The sequence below is a fragment of the Phoca vitulina genome, unplaced genomic scaffold, assembly GCF_004348235.1.
Source record: "Phoca vitulina isolate PV1807 unplaced genomic scaffold, GSC_HSeal_1.0 scaffold2, whole genome shotgun sequence".
In the NCBI taxonomy this organism is placed as follows: Eukaryota; Metazoa; Chordata; class Mammalia; order Carnivora; family Phocidae; genus Phoca; species Phoca vitulina.
Window position 1 is genome coordinate 81275264 of NW_022589705.1, and position 19609 is coordinate 81294872.

Here is a 19609-nt window from a genome sequence, read left to right on the forward strand (position 1 = left end):
CCTTCGTTTCTTCACTTGAAATACTGCCCAATGTTATTTTGGGATGTGACCTGATAGAGGAAGCCCATAGGGACTCCATGACGATAACTGTTCCAGCTGTGATTGGTTGCCCAGCCCCAGCAAGTGCCAGCATGGGTTTGTCAGGCTCTGCTGACAAACAGAACTCGGCAGCTAACACCTTCTCTTCACACCACAACAAAACCATGCCTGAAATCACACAGTCCATACCTCGTTGGAGGGGGGCAGGAGGTTGGGGGAGGCCTGCTAGTGCTCTCACAGGAAGGGCTACAAGTTTTAACATGAATTGCCTGCCTGATGAAGTACATTTTCAAGCAGAAGATACCAGATCAGGGTTAGAGGAAGGGGGTTTAAACGGTCTCCTGACAGAGCCTGAGGATGACATCAGTTCGTTCTGCCAAGCAGATTAAATAACATCAACAGGCAAGTCTAAAGAACAGGCTCATGGAAATGCTCAATTCAGGGTTTTCTCATAAATTTGGATGAGTCCTTGAGAAATGGAGCTTTTGTTAACCCCCAGATGGAGTTCTCGTCCTCTTTCAGTTGAGAAGAGCTTTTGCCAAGTTGTGCTGACTACTGGCGGGGAAACCACCCACCAAGAGAACCAGGTAAATCCTATATATATACTTATGGGTGGGTGGGGTGTGTGTGTGGGTGTGTTGGGAACCTTGCAATTCAGCCACACTCACTTAAATGACTTCCTTGAATGAAAAAAAGCCCAAATACACAGCCCGAAATGACCAGATCTGCACCGGCACTTCTCAAGTGTTTCTCCAGCAGCGTACCGAACAGATTCATGGCCACGGCAGGAGGCTGCTCCCATGCTGGAGAATGGGAGGAAATCCTGAAGAACACAGAAAAGATTGGCAGACTTGACCCTTGAAGAAAGGTAGACAGCACTTCTGTCTGGAAAGGAGAGAAACTTCAAGGAAAAAGGAGTATTACATAGGAACTACTTAAGGCAAATAAGTTTTGGGGAGACCTGGTTTTTCATAAAGACTTCCTTAAGCAACTTATTTGTCAAGGATCAGGGGAGAAGAGGCTACCTCTACCAAATACTTCTAAAAAATATTCAGTACAATAAAGTTTCATTCGTAGGTTCTCTTTTCCACAATCTTTGCTAAATGGAAGAAAGGGTGATCTGACTCCGGAGTTACAGAACTCTGATGAGTGGTCACAGCCCAACAGATGAGCTGCCATCTCTGCCCAGAGAGCAGGCTAGCTCGTGCTGGCTGAAATGCCAAGAACAAATCAATACACAGAACAGGCTGCCTCTTACTACTGGTGGTACTTTCGAGTCAGGGGCTAAGCAGGTGGCTGAGAAGGGAAAAGGAAAGACACAGAAGACGGCACCATCTTTCTAGCTTAGGACCAAACACCATCTCCTGCTTGAACTACACCCACTGTTTGGAATAGCAGAAACTGCTCTGGGAAAGGCAAGAGAACTTGATTTCCTAACCCCTACCCCAAGTTTCCAAAAACCCCTAACCAAACTCCCTCTTCTCTTTTTCAACAATAGGTTATTGTTCTGGGGATAATGGGTCATTTCTTCCTGGTACTTTCTGGTTGCTTGATGGGGGATGCACAGTAAAGAAGGGTCAGGACTCTTCTGGTCTCCAGAATGCTTTTCAGAGGCCCACCTCCAAGAGGAAATCTCTTATATATACATGTCAGAATTCATAAATAAAACACAGGGAGACCAAATCTCCAAATTCAAAGGATGCTGGAAAGCAGAATAAAAGAAGTCTCTTTGTACCTCCCTCTTGAAGGGAAGCAGAACAAACACAAATATGTGACTCTCATGTGCTTAGCCCTCAGGTACATGGCTGGCTTACATTTAATTCTCACAACCATCTTTTAGATGCAGTTATCTTCCCCGTTTTACCAAAGCAAGAGCTCAGAAGTTGAATGACGTGCCCAAGGACAGAGAGCTATTACATAGAAGAACTTGAGTTCAAACCCACATTCCTCTGATTCCAGAGCTTGCGCTCTTTCTACTGTAAGGTGGAAGTTTGCCACTATCAGAAGCTAGGTTCCATGCTCCAAACAAAGCCTGGAAGCCCGGCCACAACCTGCCTCTGGACATGTTGAGGGACTACTTCCATGGCTCTAACAAGTTAACCTCACTAGGCCTTGCTTGGCTCTGTAGAGGAAAGACTAAAACTAGATAATTTAACTACAAGTCTACAAATGCTACACACTCCCCTCTTGCCTAGTCGCTTTTCCTATAAACCATTCTTCCTTTCTAAACCTTCTCTCGTGGTTTATTTCAAATCAGCCCTTTCATCTATAATTCTCAATTTAAACTTACTTTTGTTACACTAAATGGTATAGTACTTTTTCTCACCTCTGGGTCTTTAGAAGGGTACTTAATGTGCAGGGAGTTGTGCGGGGGGGAAGTAGAGAGTGACTCAGAATCTAGGGAGACCCTCAGGAAGCTAAGTCCCATGTAGGCTGGTATCTGATCTCTGCTGGTATTCATACTGAATGTACTCTACCCCTATTATCAGGCACAGGGGTGTGGCCCAGAGAGAGAAGTCAAAACACCCGTGGCCTCTAGATGGCCTCATCTCAGGCGATTTCAAACCCTCACCCAGCCCTGCAGTCACCCTCCTAACTGCAGGACAATTAGGCTTTGTTTAGGGGCCCCATTCCCCAAACTCTAAGGTGGGGAAGCTCCCTTCTGGGGGGCAGAGGCCAAACAAGCTTCAACCCCCTGCCCACAGGTGTGACCCACCCGGGGTGGGGATGGGGGAAAGGCACCAGAGCCCTCCTCTAACACAGCAGCGTGGCCCATTTCCCAGTCACTGAAGAGAACTGGGTAGGAAGGCCAATTACCTGAAGTCGAGCTATAGGTGCTATAGACTAAAATCATTTTTTGCCTTGGAGACTTCAAAGACCAGAACAGCTTTGGAGGGGCAAAGCCTCAACAGTCAGCACAACTTCCCTGGCCCTTCACCCTCACCCCAGAGGCAATGCTTGGACCGGCTGTGGCAGGACTGATGGCACTGTGCTGAATCTGCCTGTGGGACCACAGCAGGACCAGGCTAGATCCTCCTACTTTATTAGTGACCAGAAAAATGCCAGGGACACAAAAGACAACATGTTTGAGAAGCTACTCAGTGAATAATCTACTCAAAAGCATCCTCTGTAGACCCAATCTCTGTTAGTTTTCTCTCTTTCCTTTAACCTTGATCCCCCACCATAATCCCATACCTGAGCTCTAGACCTCCACATGGAGGGAGGGACTCTTGAGTGCTGGCATCAAGGGAATGAACTCTCCTGTCTAAAACTGCAAAGTACAACCCCGAATAGGCCCCGGCCACTTGGGTAAGAGCACTTGATGGAACTGCAGTGCAGGGAAGGAACGTCTGGAAAGGAGGCTGTTGGGAGGCGGGGCTCTGTGTCACTGGAGAAATTTCAATCTAATTACAAAAATATAAGAACCCGCTGTTCTAATCCACCTCAGCAAAATCTCTTGAGGTAGGTCTGCCCCTTTGGGTGGGGGCCGAGGGCGTTTCTGAGGTGAGAAAGGGGAGAAGAAAGACTGTGGGGCTGCCTGCACTCCTGCGGTGGGAGCCCCTGCAAACAGCAGCTTGGCCACTGCAGCACCATTGATTTTCCAGGGGTCGATATTCTGCTCCCACAGATCTGCTCGGCTAGAGGTTTAATCACATTGAGTGCTTCTGCTCAACATCTCCCCTGCACTTCCCCCTCCCCAAACCAATAAAACAAACACCAAACACAAGCAGAGTCGACAATGGGTAGATGTCTCTCCCCACAGCTGGCCCCCACCCTCAGAAAATTCTAAATACCAGCTCCAAGGGAGCCCAAGCTACATGGGCAGTCCACACGAAGCTGCAGAGACAGACCCACAAGTGCCAGAGAACCTTTTAACCCACTGAACAACACTCCCATACAGACCCTTCTAATAATTCTGAGATTTTACATTAAAAACTCCAATTTCCCAATTCGTGAAAAAAATAGATCCTAGAACTCCCCACAGTGTAGCAATCAGTTGAAACCTTGTTTTTCAGTTTGCCACAGTCCCCACCAGGCCTGTAAAAATACCATGTTACCTACCTGACCAGCCTTGGACACACACCCCTCCCCTGCAAAGGCTTCTCACTTGGGCCAGGAGAGAAATGTCTTATCTAGTCAGAAACCACCTCTTGGCCAAAAATGTACAGTGTTTTAAGGGTCACTAGCTAACAGACTCAAATCTGAAAAAAATGAAACTGGGTCAGAGCTGGGCCTGAGTTAGAGCAGTCAAGAACAGTGCATATTTATGGAAAAGGGCTGTTCTAATCCCAGCAGGAAACAAGCACTGTAAAGCTTGAGAAAGCAAAGAAGTTAGGAACTCCCTACTTTTCCCCAAGTTAAGCATTTCCTGTTAGGAAAGCCAACCACATAGACCTTGTTCCACCATGATCATCAGCTGAAATCCTAGAACTTGAGCAAAGAGGACGGGGAAAAAGGGGAGAGGAAAGAAACACAGAAAAGGCGGCAGAGTTCTAGATATGAGAAGTGTAAGGGAGAGGGAGTGTGGCCTTAGGCTTCCACCTCATCTAGCTGTCCCTCAGAATTATAGGCAACCAGAAAGCAAGCAAGGATACAACATGCACAACTGGGGAAGGAAAGGTTGGCACTGTGCTGAACACAGCTTAGACCAAGGTCTAGGGAGCTCAATGGCCTCCTTGGGTTGGTATTTAAACCCCTAAATATGTTATTTGCCAGTGGTCTTCCCTACCATGGCCTACTGGTCTAGATAAAATCCAAAGATTTGGGGAAGGTATACAACAAACAGATCTGACAGTAGGGACTGAACAGCATCTTTTTTTTTTTTTTTTTTAAGATTTTATTTATTATTTATTTGACAGAGAGAGAGACACACAGTGAGAGAGGGAACACAAGCAGGGGGAGTGGGAGAGGGAGAAGCAGGCTTCCCGCTGAGCAGGGAGCCCGATGCGGGGCTTGATCCCAGGACCCCGGGATCATGACCTGAGCTGAAGGCAGACACTTAACGAATGAGCCACCCAGGCGCCCCTGGACTGAATAGCATCTTAAACCAGAATAGACAGCCATCAACCCCAAAGGCCTTAAAACCAGAAGAACAACTCTGAACACAGGGAAGACATAGTCAAGTTCTGAAAGTAGAAGATGAGGGGAAAATGACCAAATATTTTTAATAACAGTTCCTCTGAACACTGATTCCGTTTATTTGGAACTTGATCTTTCTCCTACCTTCCCCAGAATGTAAGGAAATTACCTTCACTTATCTCTGTAAACAATATTCAGTATTCCTCCCACATCAAAGCTGGCCTTAAGGGACAGGTTTGCCGACTCTCATTTTGAGCCTTCAACTCTCAGTTTCCACTTTCAACAAGGCATGGCTTCTTAGCTTCCTTGGGAAAGGTCAAATGGGAAGCAAGCAAGCCGCTTGCAGGTGAGCTCCACCCTATGGCAATCAGAGACTATGTCACAATACCAGCCAATTCCATGCTGACACCAAGTGGGGAAGATGGAAAAGGGTCAGGCTGTGGAAGTGGATGGCGCAAGAGAGCAAGCACTGGTCCCCAAAGATTGAATGCCAAATATCTTAGAAACATGGAAAAAAGACAACAGAACTAATTCTATGCTTGATTTATCAGGTATGTTAACATAGCTCCATACCCAGGGGTCCTCCCCTCTGGACCAAGTTTGGTGGAACAGATTCTCACTCTTGTGTAGGGCGGCCCTAGTGGTTTCTGAAGGATAGTATTTCTAGGAGGGCTTGGTTTATTTCTTGTTCAAAAAGCCCAACACCCCTCTAGCCCCCTAGGACAGATGAGACACAGCTTGGCCATCACACATCTGGGGCCTGGCTTTCTGATTTTGTTGGGTCTTTTTGGAGAAGGACAATGGCAGAAGCCAGGGCATGTACTTCACTGAGGTAATCTCCCAAACAGCTTTGCAGGTTATAAAAGCACCAACAGGGGGGCACCTGGGTAGCTCAGTCAGTTAAGCATCTGCCTTCAGCTCAGGTCGTGATCCCGGGGTCCTGGGATTGAGCCCCACATTGGGCTCCCTGCTCAGCAGGGAGTCTGCTTCTCCCTCTCCCTCCGCCCCTTCTTCTGCTCATGCTCGCTTGCTCTCTCTCTCTCTCTCTCGAATAAAATCTTAAAAAAAAAAAAAAAAGCACCAATAGGAGAGAAAGGGAAGTGGGGTGGAGCGTGGTGGTGGAAGAAAGCCATGGTCACCAAGGCAACTGAGTTCATCCATACGTTGACTCAGGAATTTCAAGAAATTCTAGTTTTTGAGGTTTCTTCCTTCCAGAGTATTTTCTACATCTTCCTGGAGAGTAGACCTAAATCCAGAAACTACAGTATCACTACCTTTGCCTAGAAATCTCAGCCCCACATCTCTATATAACTCTTCCTTCTCTCCAGAAGAGAATATGGCATTCTTCTTTCTCTTAAAGGAGCTTTTTACTGATCCTTTATAGGAGTTGGTCCTAATAGTAAAAGCACTGGACTGGAAGTCAGGGAACCAAATGTTCTCGTTTACCTAATGACTTGGGCAAGTCCTCCTTTACCCTTTCTGGGTCTTAGGTTCCTCATATGTAAGGTTAGGGGGTTGGGGGGTAAGGGGGAGGGGTGTAATGTTTTTGTTAGTGTAGTGAACATTCTATGGACCAGCTCATGCTGTCTCCATTCTGCTCTTTTCTTAATTGTAGAGGTTAAAAAGCTAAAAACCACGTTTCCCAGAATCCCTTGTGAATGGGTTTAGATACAATTCAGGTTCTACTAATTAGAAGCAAACTCAAGATTAGATCAAAGTATGGCAGAGACCATATTTCTGTCTCCTTCACTTGTTCCTGCAACAGCATTCTGGCTTCCTCTTCCAGTAAACTGGGCGCTGGTTCTGGTGGCAGCAGCCGCTCCTTCTTGAGTCTAGCTTACTGATCCCTGGATAGCAGATTTAGAGCAATTAATATGATAGTGGCTCAAAGGTAGGAGTTTCCCTGGTGGGTCAAATCTAGTTTTAGGTCCTGCTCCTGAAGGACAAGCCTAGAGCATGCTTCCTCAACCTTTCTAGCAAATTTGTTAAGCCCAAATCCCTATATTAAATCCCTCTCTATTAAACATACCTGTAGAAACCACTCCATCTGACACAGGATTATCAGATGATCCCAAAAGAATGGTTGTGAAGGAGAGACGAGAACAGTTATTTACAAGGCATATTCTCTGCCAAGATAGCATCTTCTGGGGAAAATGGGCAAGATGGAGGAGTCTTAGAACTTTAAAATACATTCGTCCAGGGGCACCTGGGTGGCTCAGTTGGTTAAGCGACTGCCTTCGGCTCAGGTCATGATCCTGGAGTCCCAGGATCGAGTCCCGCATCGGGCTCCCTGCTATCAGCAGGGAGTCTGCTTCTCCCTCTGACCCTCCCCCCTCATGCTCTCTCTCTCTATCTCATTCTCTCTCTCAAATAAATAAATAAAATCTTAAAAAAAAAAAAAAAAAAATACATTTGTCCAGAACAAGCTTCTTTACTTCTTCGCTTTTTTACACCTCTCTGTACTTTCTCCCTCCCACTCTAACCCCAGAGTGGGGGTGGGGGGGCTGAACTGCTCACACAGGACAGAAGGCTGAGTCAGCACATGCTTTCTTTCCATCTCTATACTCTCTGCAAGCTTTTACTCTGCTGAGGATAGCATTACCTGCCCAACCCCATATATGTATTCTCTGGACTTTAGGGAGGTTTGGGCTAGAAAGGGTACCAAGTATCTTCCGCAGCAGCAAGAAATATGTTTATAAGTTCCAGGTGAAAAAGAACCAGTCCTGACAACCCTGCGCAGCTGAGGAGTGAGGACAGGTTTGGCTGCAAAAGATCCCAGCTCTTCGTCTTATGGCAATCTCTGGTCTGAGCAACGAGCCACCAGCTTCCTGTAGCAGGGCTGGGGACAAACTGAAGAACAAGGTCAAATCCAAGGGGTGTATGGTTTGCTTGGTGGGAAGGAGGTACTTCCTGCCAGTCCTCAGAAGAGCTAACTGACCCCAGGAGCCATCACACCAGAAGTAAGGCTCTGTTCGTTTTCAGACTGAAGTTGTTCTGAAGAAAACAAAAGGTTCTAGCAAGAGGAATCTGTGTGAGACACACAGGCAGGAAGCAGAGCTGAGCCACCAGTGACTAGAATAGAAACAGGAAATGGGCCCAGGAACAAGCATACAGTACTGCGCGCTAGCAGCACGGGCCCCAGCAGGCACCAGGCGGTATCAGGGCCGGAGCAGCGTGACTAAGACGGAGAAGCGGATTGGCTAGCCCCGCCAGAGAACCAGCGTTCTCGAGAAGGGACGGCTACTTGCACAAAGTACAGTCTGGGCAGATATGACAGAGGGGGTGGGGATTTCCTTTCTGAGACTTTTTGAGAGCACCTGGGCTACATTCAAGGGGAGCAAGCACAGATACACAGTCAGATATAAAGAAAACAGGTCACCAAGCTCAGAAAGGCCCAGCTTCTCTGAGTACCAAAATTGCTAGTGGCATTTTTGTTAGCCCCTTGAAAATAAGCCATCAAAAGCCTAGGCAAAAACTGTTGGCCTGTTTCCTTTTACCATGAAATGTGACAAAAGGCAACACAGTGTAAAATTTAAATCCTTCAAGCATTCCAATTTTTTAAGCCTTCAGAGGATTTCTATCACTCCCCCCAGTAAACCTACACAACAAAAAGCTGGCCTCCAAGCTCAGGTGGGCAGCAAGAACCTGGGGCTGCTCAGCACAAGTTTACTGAGTAGCCAGCTGCCTGGCCCAGGTGCTAGATGCAGACCTCATGCGCAAGCAGAGGCGCCTGCATAATGCCAGGCCAACATGAAGAAACTGGGGAAGTCCCAGAGAAAGTATTTCAGCTAGGTTTTGAAGCCAAAGTAGGAGTTTGCTGGGCATTAAGAGAGCGGGAAGGTAGATGGGCAGACATCTTTGGCACGAAGACAATGGCAGGAAGGACTGGGGGTTGTGAGGAGCTTGAGGCACACCCAGGCAGCTGGAGATGAGGCTGCACAGGTCTGCTGGGAGCTGCAGATGGCCCCACAGTGGGGTCTGGCCTGTACGCATGGGGAACCAGGGCCCCTAAAGCACCACAAAACAAGTGGTGGTGGTCTCCGACTCCCATCCCCCACACTCAGAGATTATTTAAACATTACCAGACACAGTAAAACTCATTGTATTCCAAAGTCCCCAGCTTGATATTTCATTTGAAAATTTTACTCTCCATTCTCAGGGTCTAACTCCTTGCTTCTTTTTTTTTTAAGATTTTATTTATTTGACAGAGAGAGACACAGAGAGAGAGGGAACACAAGCAGGGGGAGTGGGAGAGGGAGAAGCAGGCTTCCCGCAGAGCAGGGAGCCTGATGTGGGGCTCGATCCCAGGACCCGGGGATCATGACCCGAGCCGAAGGCAGACGCTTAACGACTGAGCCACCCAGGCGCCCCTAACTCCTTGCTTCTAAACCATTAGGCAAATGAATCACCTGGGGATCTTGTTAACAGTGTTGGATTCAATAAAGCTGGGTGGGACCCAAGAACCTGCATTTCTAAGACAATTCCCAGGTGATGTCCATGCTGCTAGATAACAGACCACATTTTTTCAGTAGCAAGGCTCTACTTGATTAACATTGGCATTAATCAGGACACTGTGCTTTAAGAAGAAAGGCACAGAACAGGACTTGCTCCTGTCCAACTCAAGGGGAACCAAAGAACCAAACTCTAGTCAACTTTCCACTTTTTGAGGGGATTCCCTAGTTGGTCAGTTCTTCCAGCAGACCTGACCTATCATTTGGACACATTCCCTCTCCCACCCTTCCCTGTACTGCAGCTGTCCTTTTCACAACTCATCTGTGCCTCCATGACGAGAAGGCCTGGGAAGACAAAAGTGAAATGGAAATCCTTTCAGGACAAGTCTGGTAAATTTTTTTTTTTTTAAGATTTTATTTATTTATTTGACAGAGAGAGAGCGAGAGCAGGAACACAAGCAGAGGGGGTGGTAGAGGGAGAAGCAGGCTTCCCGCTGAGCAAGGGAGCCCGATGTGGGGCTCCATCCCAGGACCCTGGAATCATGACCTGAGCCGAAGGCAGATGCTTAACGACTGAGCCACCCAGGCGCCCAAGTCTGGTAAATATTAAATGGCAAAGGGGTTGAGGCTTTTGGCTGAACTTGAAGAGAGGATCAGATTGTCTTTCTTCTGCTGGGTGGGATGCTAGAGGAAGTATTTCGTCTGAAATATGAGAGAGAGCTGGATTCAAATCCTGATTCTGACCCTTAGTTTCTTCTAATATAAAAAAGGAGTGGTCACTTAGTATATTTCAATTCCTGCTCTTCTAGGAGGATTGGTGTTGCCTGTAAGCTCTGTTCCTGGCCTCACTCTCCTGCCCTCTTAAGATTTGGATTCTACAGGAACAACATAGTTCCCTCCCATTTCCTCTTTCCAGATCACTGGAACCCAAGTTCTCAGGGTCTGAGAACATCACAGTAGTAAAACATGAGTGCTAATAATTAGCTACATTGTTATTAAGTGAAATCTAAAGAAGGGCTTGGAAACCCAAGTGATTAAAAAAAAAAATCCGGGGCGCCTGGTGGCTCAGTCGTTAAGCGTCTGCTTTCGGCTCAGGTGTCCTGGGATCGAGCCCCGCATCAGGCTCCCTGCTCTGAAGGAAGCCTGCTTCTCCCTCTTCTACTCCCCCTGCTTGTGTTCCCTCTCTCGCTGTGTCTCTCTGTCAAATAAATAAATAAAATCTTTAACAATAATAAAAAAAAATCTGTAGATAATTCAATAGACATGAAGAATCCTAATCCTATTCTCTACCTCATTCCCAGCATCAACGACCTCCACTCTTACACTAACCAGAAGAAACAAGTATGATGCAGCTCTTCAACAGCAGCCTCTCTGACTTTTCCAGTCAAGGGTACAGTGTCCTTTGTGAGCTAACCCAGTGAGTGCCCTTGATTCCTTTCTTTCACAACTCCTGAAAGATAAGTCTGTTTATACCCTCCTAACATTCTGCCAGCATCTTCACTCTTCTATCTACCTGCCTTATACACATGCGGGTCTTCAGATGAAGCGGAGGAATTTGGGCTGATTCAGCTGCCCCCTCCCTTCAATGCCTTTCAAGAATGTTCTTTACCTTTACACCTTTCCCTTGCTCATTTCCTTTGCTCCAGCCCTCAGAAATCAGGTCCTCTCCACACGTAAAAAGGAACGCCATAACCTGCTTTCTGACAAATCCAACTTTATATTCTTTGAAATATAAATGTGATGTGGACCATCACCCCAACACACTGGGCTTCCACAAACAGGACACAATCCTGGTCCTCCTCCAAGCTCACCAGCTATCTGCTGGGCACTTCCACCTGACGCCTACAGGCTGTCAAGGGCTCCCACTGGCTCCTCCCTCCATAAGCCACGGCCTGGGAGGCCTCCTTCATTCCGCGGTTTAACTATGAATCACTCCACAGACCACTCTCCGACTCAACCCAGACTCAGCTCTTACTCAAGTTGCAGCTCCTGTCTCCAACTAGGAGCTAAGCATTTGTTTTTAAACATTTCACTACATGGAACTTAACTTTTCCCCAAAAATGAGTTTTCCTATTAGCCTTTCTATTTCTGTCAATGAGATCTCTCTTTCTCCCCACCCCCCTTCAAGATCATTAAATTTTCTACCCACTTTCTCTCAGTTCTACAGAATCTTTCTTGCACAGCTCAGAACTGGGCCTAGTTGGCTATGCAAATGACACAGAGGAGTACAACTCCACACCTCTCGCCAGAATTATTTCAACAGTTTAACTTCTCCCCTTGCTTCCAGACTCTCCCCTTTTCAAACCACACTATACACGAATGGATTATTTTTTAAACATTAGTTTTATCACGTTACTGCTCTAATAGCATATTTGCAGGCCTCTAAGATCAAATTCAAATGGCTTACTTGGCCCACCAGGGCCCTAACCCCTGTAATCTAGCTTTCCTTCCTGTTACTCCCCACGCCCTAGAAGCCTGATCCTGACCAGTCCCCCAGCAGCATCTATACTATACCCCACCCCTGGCTATACTTTTCCTTTCCAACCACCCAAGTATGTCCATATCTAGGTCATTCTAAACTTCTGCCATGTTTTCCCTCAACTATTTAGACATAAATAATCACCGACTTCACCAAACTAGGAAAGCACCCATTGTAACAATCAGGCATACATTCTTCTACCTGTTTTACTAATGAAACAAAGAAGAATACTTGAGGGCAGCAACCATGTCATATTCAAATCACAGGCTACCTCAGAAGTCATCAAAGTCTAACCCTTGTCTAATGCCTGTCTGCCTTCTATAGAATACCCACAGCAAACAGTGTACTAGCTTTTACTCGAGGGACAGGAAACTTATCCACCTTTTTTTTTTTTAATATCCTTATCCTCCAGATCACAAAAGAACTTGTGTCACACTTGGGCTTAAACCCACTGGCAACAGGTAGCCAGGTTTTTAAAGCAGTAATGTTAACTTGCCAGATTTTTTTAAAAAGACCTATTTATTTATTTGAGAGTCAGAGAAAGAGAGAGAAACATAAGCAGACTCCCCACGGAGCGGGGAACCTGACAACGATGGAGGGCTCAATCCCAGGACCCTGAGATCATGACCCGAGCCAAAGGCAGCCGCTTAACCGACTGAGCCACCCAGGCGCCCCAGTAATCTTTGTTTTAATTAATCTCCAGATGATTCTCAGTGCATGCTAAAGTTTGAGAAGCACTGATCTACTTAACCTTTCCAGAGCTGAGCTTTCAATCCTGTATCTATTTTCCACCACTGAATGGAAACTCTATCCCAAGTACACTTTCAGATTATAACATAAATTTACAAATGTGCCTCAGTAAGAAAAAAATTGGGAAGCATTCATTATTCTAGGGAAACCACATACACTTGAATGAATCACTTAAACAGAAGCTTTTAAAGATGTAACTCCAAGTCATTCCCAGAAATGATTATAATCAAAAGTCAGATACCAATTTTCAGATGAGACCCTTAAAGATTTCACTCCAAACTAAAGGAAATTAAAGACTTAATGAAACACCTAGAGATCTGCTTACCCATCCCTTACAAGAACCTTCTTACCATAAGGTGAAGTAGTAGCTATTCTACAAGATAGATGACAAACCCTAACCTCACTTCTTCTTAAGGCCACTGTCAGGAAGCACAAATAAATTAATCCATCTTCTAAAATGGAGTTTAGGCCTTCCCATAACAGGCTGTGATACCTGCCTTGCCCTCGAAGTGGAAAACAACAATCTTACAATATGGTCAAGCTGTCCCCTGTCAGACATACACTTTCTGAATGAACAATGTAATAAATACTGCTCAGGTTCATTCGTTCACTGAATTGGAGCCTACCTTATGCCAGGCACTATGATGGCCATGAGCAAGACACAGTCAGTCAGTCCTCACTGAGCTTGTGTTAAATAAGTAATTGAAATTACATTTGAGATAAATACTGACAAAACACATGGGTGCATGTTTGGATTAGTGGATCTCTACCAGGGCTCCAAATCAGAATCACCAGGGGCAGCTTCTAACCATAGCAAAGACCAAGCCTCATCAACCCCAAACAATTCAGAACTCTGTGAACCTCAGCCATTGGTTTTTAAAGAATATTTGCTCCCCAGGTAATTCTAACATGCAGCCAAGGTAGAAAACCACTGGTCTGGGGCATCATGTAATAGATGTTAGGGGCAAAAAGGTCAGCAACACAGTGCCTGCCCTCCAGAAGCTTACCATCAAGTGGAAGAGACCCAAGCGTAGAGGTATCAGCAAATTGCTCTGGTGATGTGAAGCAAAGAAACCTCAGATATAGGATAGTGTTTCTCCTGGTATAAGGATGGGGAAGTGATCCCCGAGGGCTATATAAGGTGCTTTTACCTATGTTACCAAGGTTTGCTTTCTAAAGATGGGTCCTCAGGCACTGAATCATTCTTTATACCTTTTAATATGTCTTAAATACTGCAGGGTTTTTTGTTGTTGTTGTTGTTGAAATAAAAACTGACTTTAGTCAGTGAGGGCATCATAGACATTACTTAAGCTGAGTTTTGACCTTTGATTAAGAAGAAGTTTTCTGAGGAAATAATCTTGAAGATGTAGTCTGAAATACGAACAAGAGGAGTTAGGAGGAAACGTGTATTAGGCAAAGGGAAGGGTCTGTGCAGAGGCCTAGAAGCAGAAAAAAGCATGGGGCCTTAAAAAACTGAGACAAAGTTGTAATAACAAGGCAAAGGGCAAAAAAGGATGAAGTAGAGGTTCTCACAGTGCCATCCTGGCCCAGCAGCACCAGCAGCACCGAGAAATTTGTTAGAAATGCAAAGTCTCAGGCCTCATTCCAGACCATTCAGAAATGGGGGGCAGCCTACATAATATTAAGGATTTTGGATTTTATTCTAAGATTAATGAAAAATAGTTGAGAGGTTTTAAGTAGAGGGATAACATAATCAGGATAATAGCAACTAAATGGTTTGGCATTAATAGCTGAGCAAAAACTCCTCAAAATCTAATTTTTGTAATGATCAGGATCAGAAACCATAATAAGTCTTTAAATCAAGGGTCACGGGCGCCTGGGTGGCTCAGTTGGTTAAGCGGCTGCCTTCAGCTCAGGTCATGACCCTGGAGTCCCTGGATCGAGTCCCGCATCGGGCTCCCTGCTCGGCAGGGAGTCTGCTTCGTCCTCTGACCCTATCCCCTCTCATGTGTTCTCTCTCTCTCAAATAAATAAATAAAATCTTTAAAAAAAAAAAAAAAAAATAAATAAATAAATAAATAAATCAAGGGTCACAATCATAAAGCCCTTAGGGCTAAGTGGGTAAGGTGAATGAGCGAAGAGGAGGATGTGGAAAACTGGAGGCTGTCCTCCAGTCAGCCTAGCTTCTGTTCTGGAGCCAAACACGAAGAGGTGCCCCATAAACATCTGCTGAGTGAAGGAATACACCAGCAAACCTAGGATCCCTTGACACAACTGCTTCAGAAGAGTGGGCCCCTCCTAGGGAATCCCGACTTTTCCTTTCTTCAAATGTGACCATTTCCCAGCCTGGCTAGGCAAATCTGGCATCAAACCAAAATTTCAAAGAATAACCACTTTTTGTTTCTTAGTCCAAATAGCAGAGGGATAAAAAGCAATTCAACAAACAAGATGCCAGTAACCCAGCCAGCTTACCTCCCACATAGAGCTTCTACCACAGAGCAAATGCCCCATTTGGACGAATCTATAGTAGAAGCCTGAGCTTGGGGACGCTCCCTGTGACAGGCTGCCCAGGAACAATCCCGCCCTGGGCCCACGAGGGTGCCAGGCCCTTCACTTCGGCGGGTCAAGTCAGAAGCTCTGGATTTGACAGCACAAGGCTCTCAACCCTTAGAAGACATGCAATGTGTTTGTATGCTAGGCTTCTCAGGACTGAAAAATAACAAATACAGTTCTGCTGGAAGACTACCAGGAGCAAGCAGACACTTTGTGATGGGGAGCAACTTAAAGCACCGGCACAAATCCGCTAATCTGGTTTCTTGCCACGGCAGCACCTCACCCAGATTTAGCGACAGACCACAGATGACGAGGGAGTAGTTCTACATCTCTGGCTGAATCAAGTTAAAAAACACATCCCAGGGGCGCCTGGGTGGCTCAGTCGGTTAAGCGTCTGCCTTCGGCTCAGGTCATGATCCCAGGGTCCTGGGATCGAGCCCCGCATCGGGCTCCCTGCTCCGCGGGGAGCCTGCTTCTCCCTCTCCCACTCCCCCTGCTTGTGTTGCCTCTCTCACTGTGTCTCTCTCTGTCAAATAAATAAATAAAATCTTAAAAAAAAAACCACATCCCAGTGAAGTTTGGGATGCAGAAAAGGATTGCAACAGTCATTAATGAAAAGGGAACAAAGAAGGATTGCCTTATTCAGACACATCCTCACCCAGTTCCTCAACTGAGAAAGTCAACAGTCTCGGGGGTCCTATCTGACAGTGGCTATTCATTCTGGCCTGGGATGCCTGCACAATGGTACTGAGGGACTCTGGAAACCTTGCCCTACGCAGGTCATGGCTCAGAGATCTTCAGGGGAAGCCAGGAGAGGCTTCGTGATGAAGAGAGTTCCTGCCTCCTACCTATTCCTTAAAGATCCAGAGACGATTTTCTCCCAAGTCAAAATAACTGAAGAGATAGCCTTCAAATCAGAGAATAAAAATTTCAAAAGAGGGGTCCCTGGGTGGGTCAGTCATTAAGCGTCTGCCTTCAGCTCAGGTCATGATCCCAGGGTCCTGGGATCAAGCCCCGTACTGGGCTCCCTGCTCCGCAAGCAGCCTGCTTCTCCCCCTCCCACTCCCACTCCCCCTGCTTGTGTTCCCTCTCTCGCTGTGTCTCTCTCTGTCAAATAAATAAATTAAATTTAAAAAAAAAATTTTTTTTTTTCAAAAGACTTTTTTATCTAGACATGTATGGCTGAATTTCTATTTCTATTTACTAACTGAAGCAGGATTTGTAATGGAGGGTTTGCTACCAACGGTCTTACTAGATTTTAGAGCAGCCCATTTTATTCCTGTGCCCAGCAGATTAATTTTCAGAGCCTGACTTGCTCACATATAACCAGAGCTAAGACTAGGGGTAAATGTTCCCAGAACCAGTCTATTAACTAGTTGGTGCTGTCTCTCAGGTATCAAGTAGAGTCCCTATGCCCTCTGAGATGATGATGAGAATCTCTGACATTTATGGAGTGCCCACAATGCATGAGCAATCTATTTTAACCTATCTCATGTTAATAACCACTCAGTGAAGTGGGTACTTTTAGGTTCATTTTACGGATGCAAAAACGAAGGCAGGGGAAGGTTAAGTGACTTGCCCAAGGCTACAGAGTTAGTGGCTGAGTCAAAATGCAGACCCAGGAACTCTGGCTCTAGAGCCCTAGCTCTTCATCAGCAGACTGTACTGCCTTTCTCAGGATACAGTCCATCCATAAACAGCAATCAAGCATCTGGGCACCAAGCACTCTACTAGACAAAAGCTCCTATTCACACAAAATGACCAGAAAAACTGCTTTTACTCAGCCCATGCCCAATGGGAAAATCCATGCTGAATGCACCCCACATCGTACCTCCTAGCTAAATACTAAGACAAAAACCTAGAAATTAAACCCTCGAAAGTAAGGTCAAAACAACCCTGAAACTTCTCTCAACTTTGATGGAGAGCAGACAGTGCTTACAATATCTTCATCTTCTCTGTCCCTTACCTGGGTCCACGCCTCCGAGCCCAAGATGTAAAAAATAAAACAAAACACAAAACCAAAAAACTCTAAATAGAGATCACCAAACCTATTCCCCAGGCAGCCAGCCAAAACAGACATTCCACAAGGTCAGTCCATAAATTCATATTTAGAATTTTCAACCTGAATTCAAGGAATAGCTCATTGTTTATTTAGGTCATATCACCAAAACATCCAACCAGAAACCAGTTTTCTTTGCTTTCCTCTCTGCCCCATCATCTTTTAGAGGTTGGCAAGAATACTCACAGGCAAGCTTGAGGGTCTTGACTGAAGACTCAGGTTCATATCTTCTTGCCCTCCCTTACTGGAGGTCATTGAGGGGGCTGAGGATGCCTGAGACCCAAATGAATCTTGAGATAACTCCTAAAATAAGAAAAACAAATGCTGTGAAGGCCTGGTATTGATAAACCAGGCAAGTTTGCTTCATGGTGAAAGGGCTACAGGACTATCTCACAGAGGGCAGGTGGGAGCAAGAAACTGCCCAATTGTGCACAATATAATCCGAAGGCAGAAAAACACAAGGTGTGGCTCTTAAGACAAGAAGGTCAATGAGCACCAGGTGACATAAAGGGTTGAATCACTATATTGTACACCTGAAACTAATATGACACTGTACGTTAACTAACTGGAATTAAAATAAAAACTTAAAAATAAAGTTGTTGGTTTAATTAAAAGAAAAAAAAAGAATGTCAGTAGTGGATTTAAGACCCTGAACAGCACTGCTGAGCATTTATCGCCACAGACAGCTATTCCTTGGGGTTAAATGCTAAAGTATGACAAGTTTGCTGGTTGTAATATGGAGTCTGGCCCTGCTGACCATACCCACTGGGGCTCAGTACACAACTGAGCCCATTGGCTTATCAAGGAATGAAACCAATTAATTAAAAAAAAAACCTCATGTTAGAACCTATGCATTAAAATGAGTATTGCTTCCTTCAAAGACATTGCCTTGGGATGAGATATTTATTCTAATAATGCCACCAATGCACAGAATCTTTAGTGGACCTGTCATCACTTGGCCATTTCTCCTTTTTTGTTCTTTAAAGAATAAAGCCCAAATTGTTATTTTTAGGCTTTATCACTGACCTTGTTCACAGACATGACTACAAATGAATTTTAGCTATTTCCTAAAATCAAATCCACCTTCAACAAATGAAGGGACTTGCCACCACTGAGAATATTCTAAAGAATGTGACGTCAGCTCTGATGGCAATTTCAAATGAAGGGGTCCAAAATATTTTGAACAATAGCAGAACGTAATGGCAGTTGGAATGAATGTATAGTATAGCCTCCCAAAGTAACTTTTTAAAAAAACCAAACTCACTTGGATGCTCTAGTTCTGAATGCTAGTTTATAAAAACAAAAACAAAAACAAAAACAAAACCAGTCCCATTATCTTTAATTTCTTACCAGTCTATGCAACCTTCCACTGCCCTATTTCTTCATCAGTAAGAAGAGCCACAGGTTTTTATGCCGTTAAGAAGGTTATGGCTTTATTAGTTCAATCAATCCAGTTAGCATGTTTACCCAGAGTTTATTTAATTGGTTTTTAAGTGCACATTAGAGACCCAATTTGTATGGCAAAGTTCTCCTGACACCATGCCCCAAGCTGTCTGTGGTCACAAGCAGGGAAGGGCGGGAGGCAGGAGGCACCTTACCTGTGGTGGAGGGAAGCGCTGCTGGGAATAGGCAGTTTGCTGTGGCTGCTGAGACTGGGGCTGAGGGTACGCAGCCTGCTGGGAAAGCGTCGAGGAGGCTGGCTGCTGAGGTTGCTGCTGCTGGTAGGGAGACTGTGCCTGCGGCTGTGAGTAAGGGGGCTGGCTCTGGGGGTGCTGTTGGGGGGTGGACTGCTGGGAGGGGTATGGAGTTGGGGACTGCTGATGTGGAGGCTGGGATGGCTGCTGGGAATAGGGAGGCTGAGAAGCCTGGAGCTGTGGGGGCTGAGACTGCGGCTGCTGCTGATAGGAAGGCTGGGCGTGAGGGTTCTGGGACGGCGGCTGCTGGGAGTAGGGCGGCTGCTGCTGCTGGGGGTGAGGACTTTGCTGGTTGTAATATGGAGTCTGGCCCTGCTGACCATACCCACTGGGGCCTTGTTGTCCGTAAGGAGGAATCTGTAGGGAAGGAAAGGATACTTTTAGCACAGACTCTTCTGGACGAAGGTATTCTGTCAGAAGCTACAGCCTGAGGATGGGTATAGGAAGCAGGCAAGCCAAGCCTCCTAATTAGAAGGCCCATAGTCTTTCCTACCATCCCTCTCTACACTGAGCCAGGAAGGACAGCGCAGCTGGGTTACTAGTT

The 19609-nt window shown here is 45.8% G+C and overlaps 1 protein-coding gene across 2 annotated transcripts in view; it reads right to left on the bottom strand.

The window, feature by feature from the left end:
* ARID1A (AT-rich interaction domain 1A) overlaps nt 1-19609 on the bottom strand; it is a 68460-nt gene that overhangs the window by 22070 nt on the left and 26781 nt on the right. For both annotated transcript variants that reach the window (XM_032390580.1, XM_032390570.1), the window contains exons 3-4: nt 18970-19422; nt 17558-17674 (exon numbers count right to left, since the gene is read on the bottom strand). In XM_032390580.1, the coding sequence (XP_032246471.1) occupies nt 17558-17674; nt 18970-19422 (570 nt within the window). The remainder of the gene's footprint in view (nt 1-17557; nt 17675-18969; nt 19423-19609) is intronic.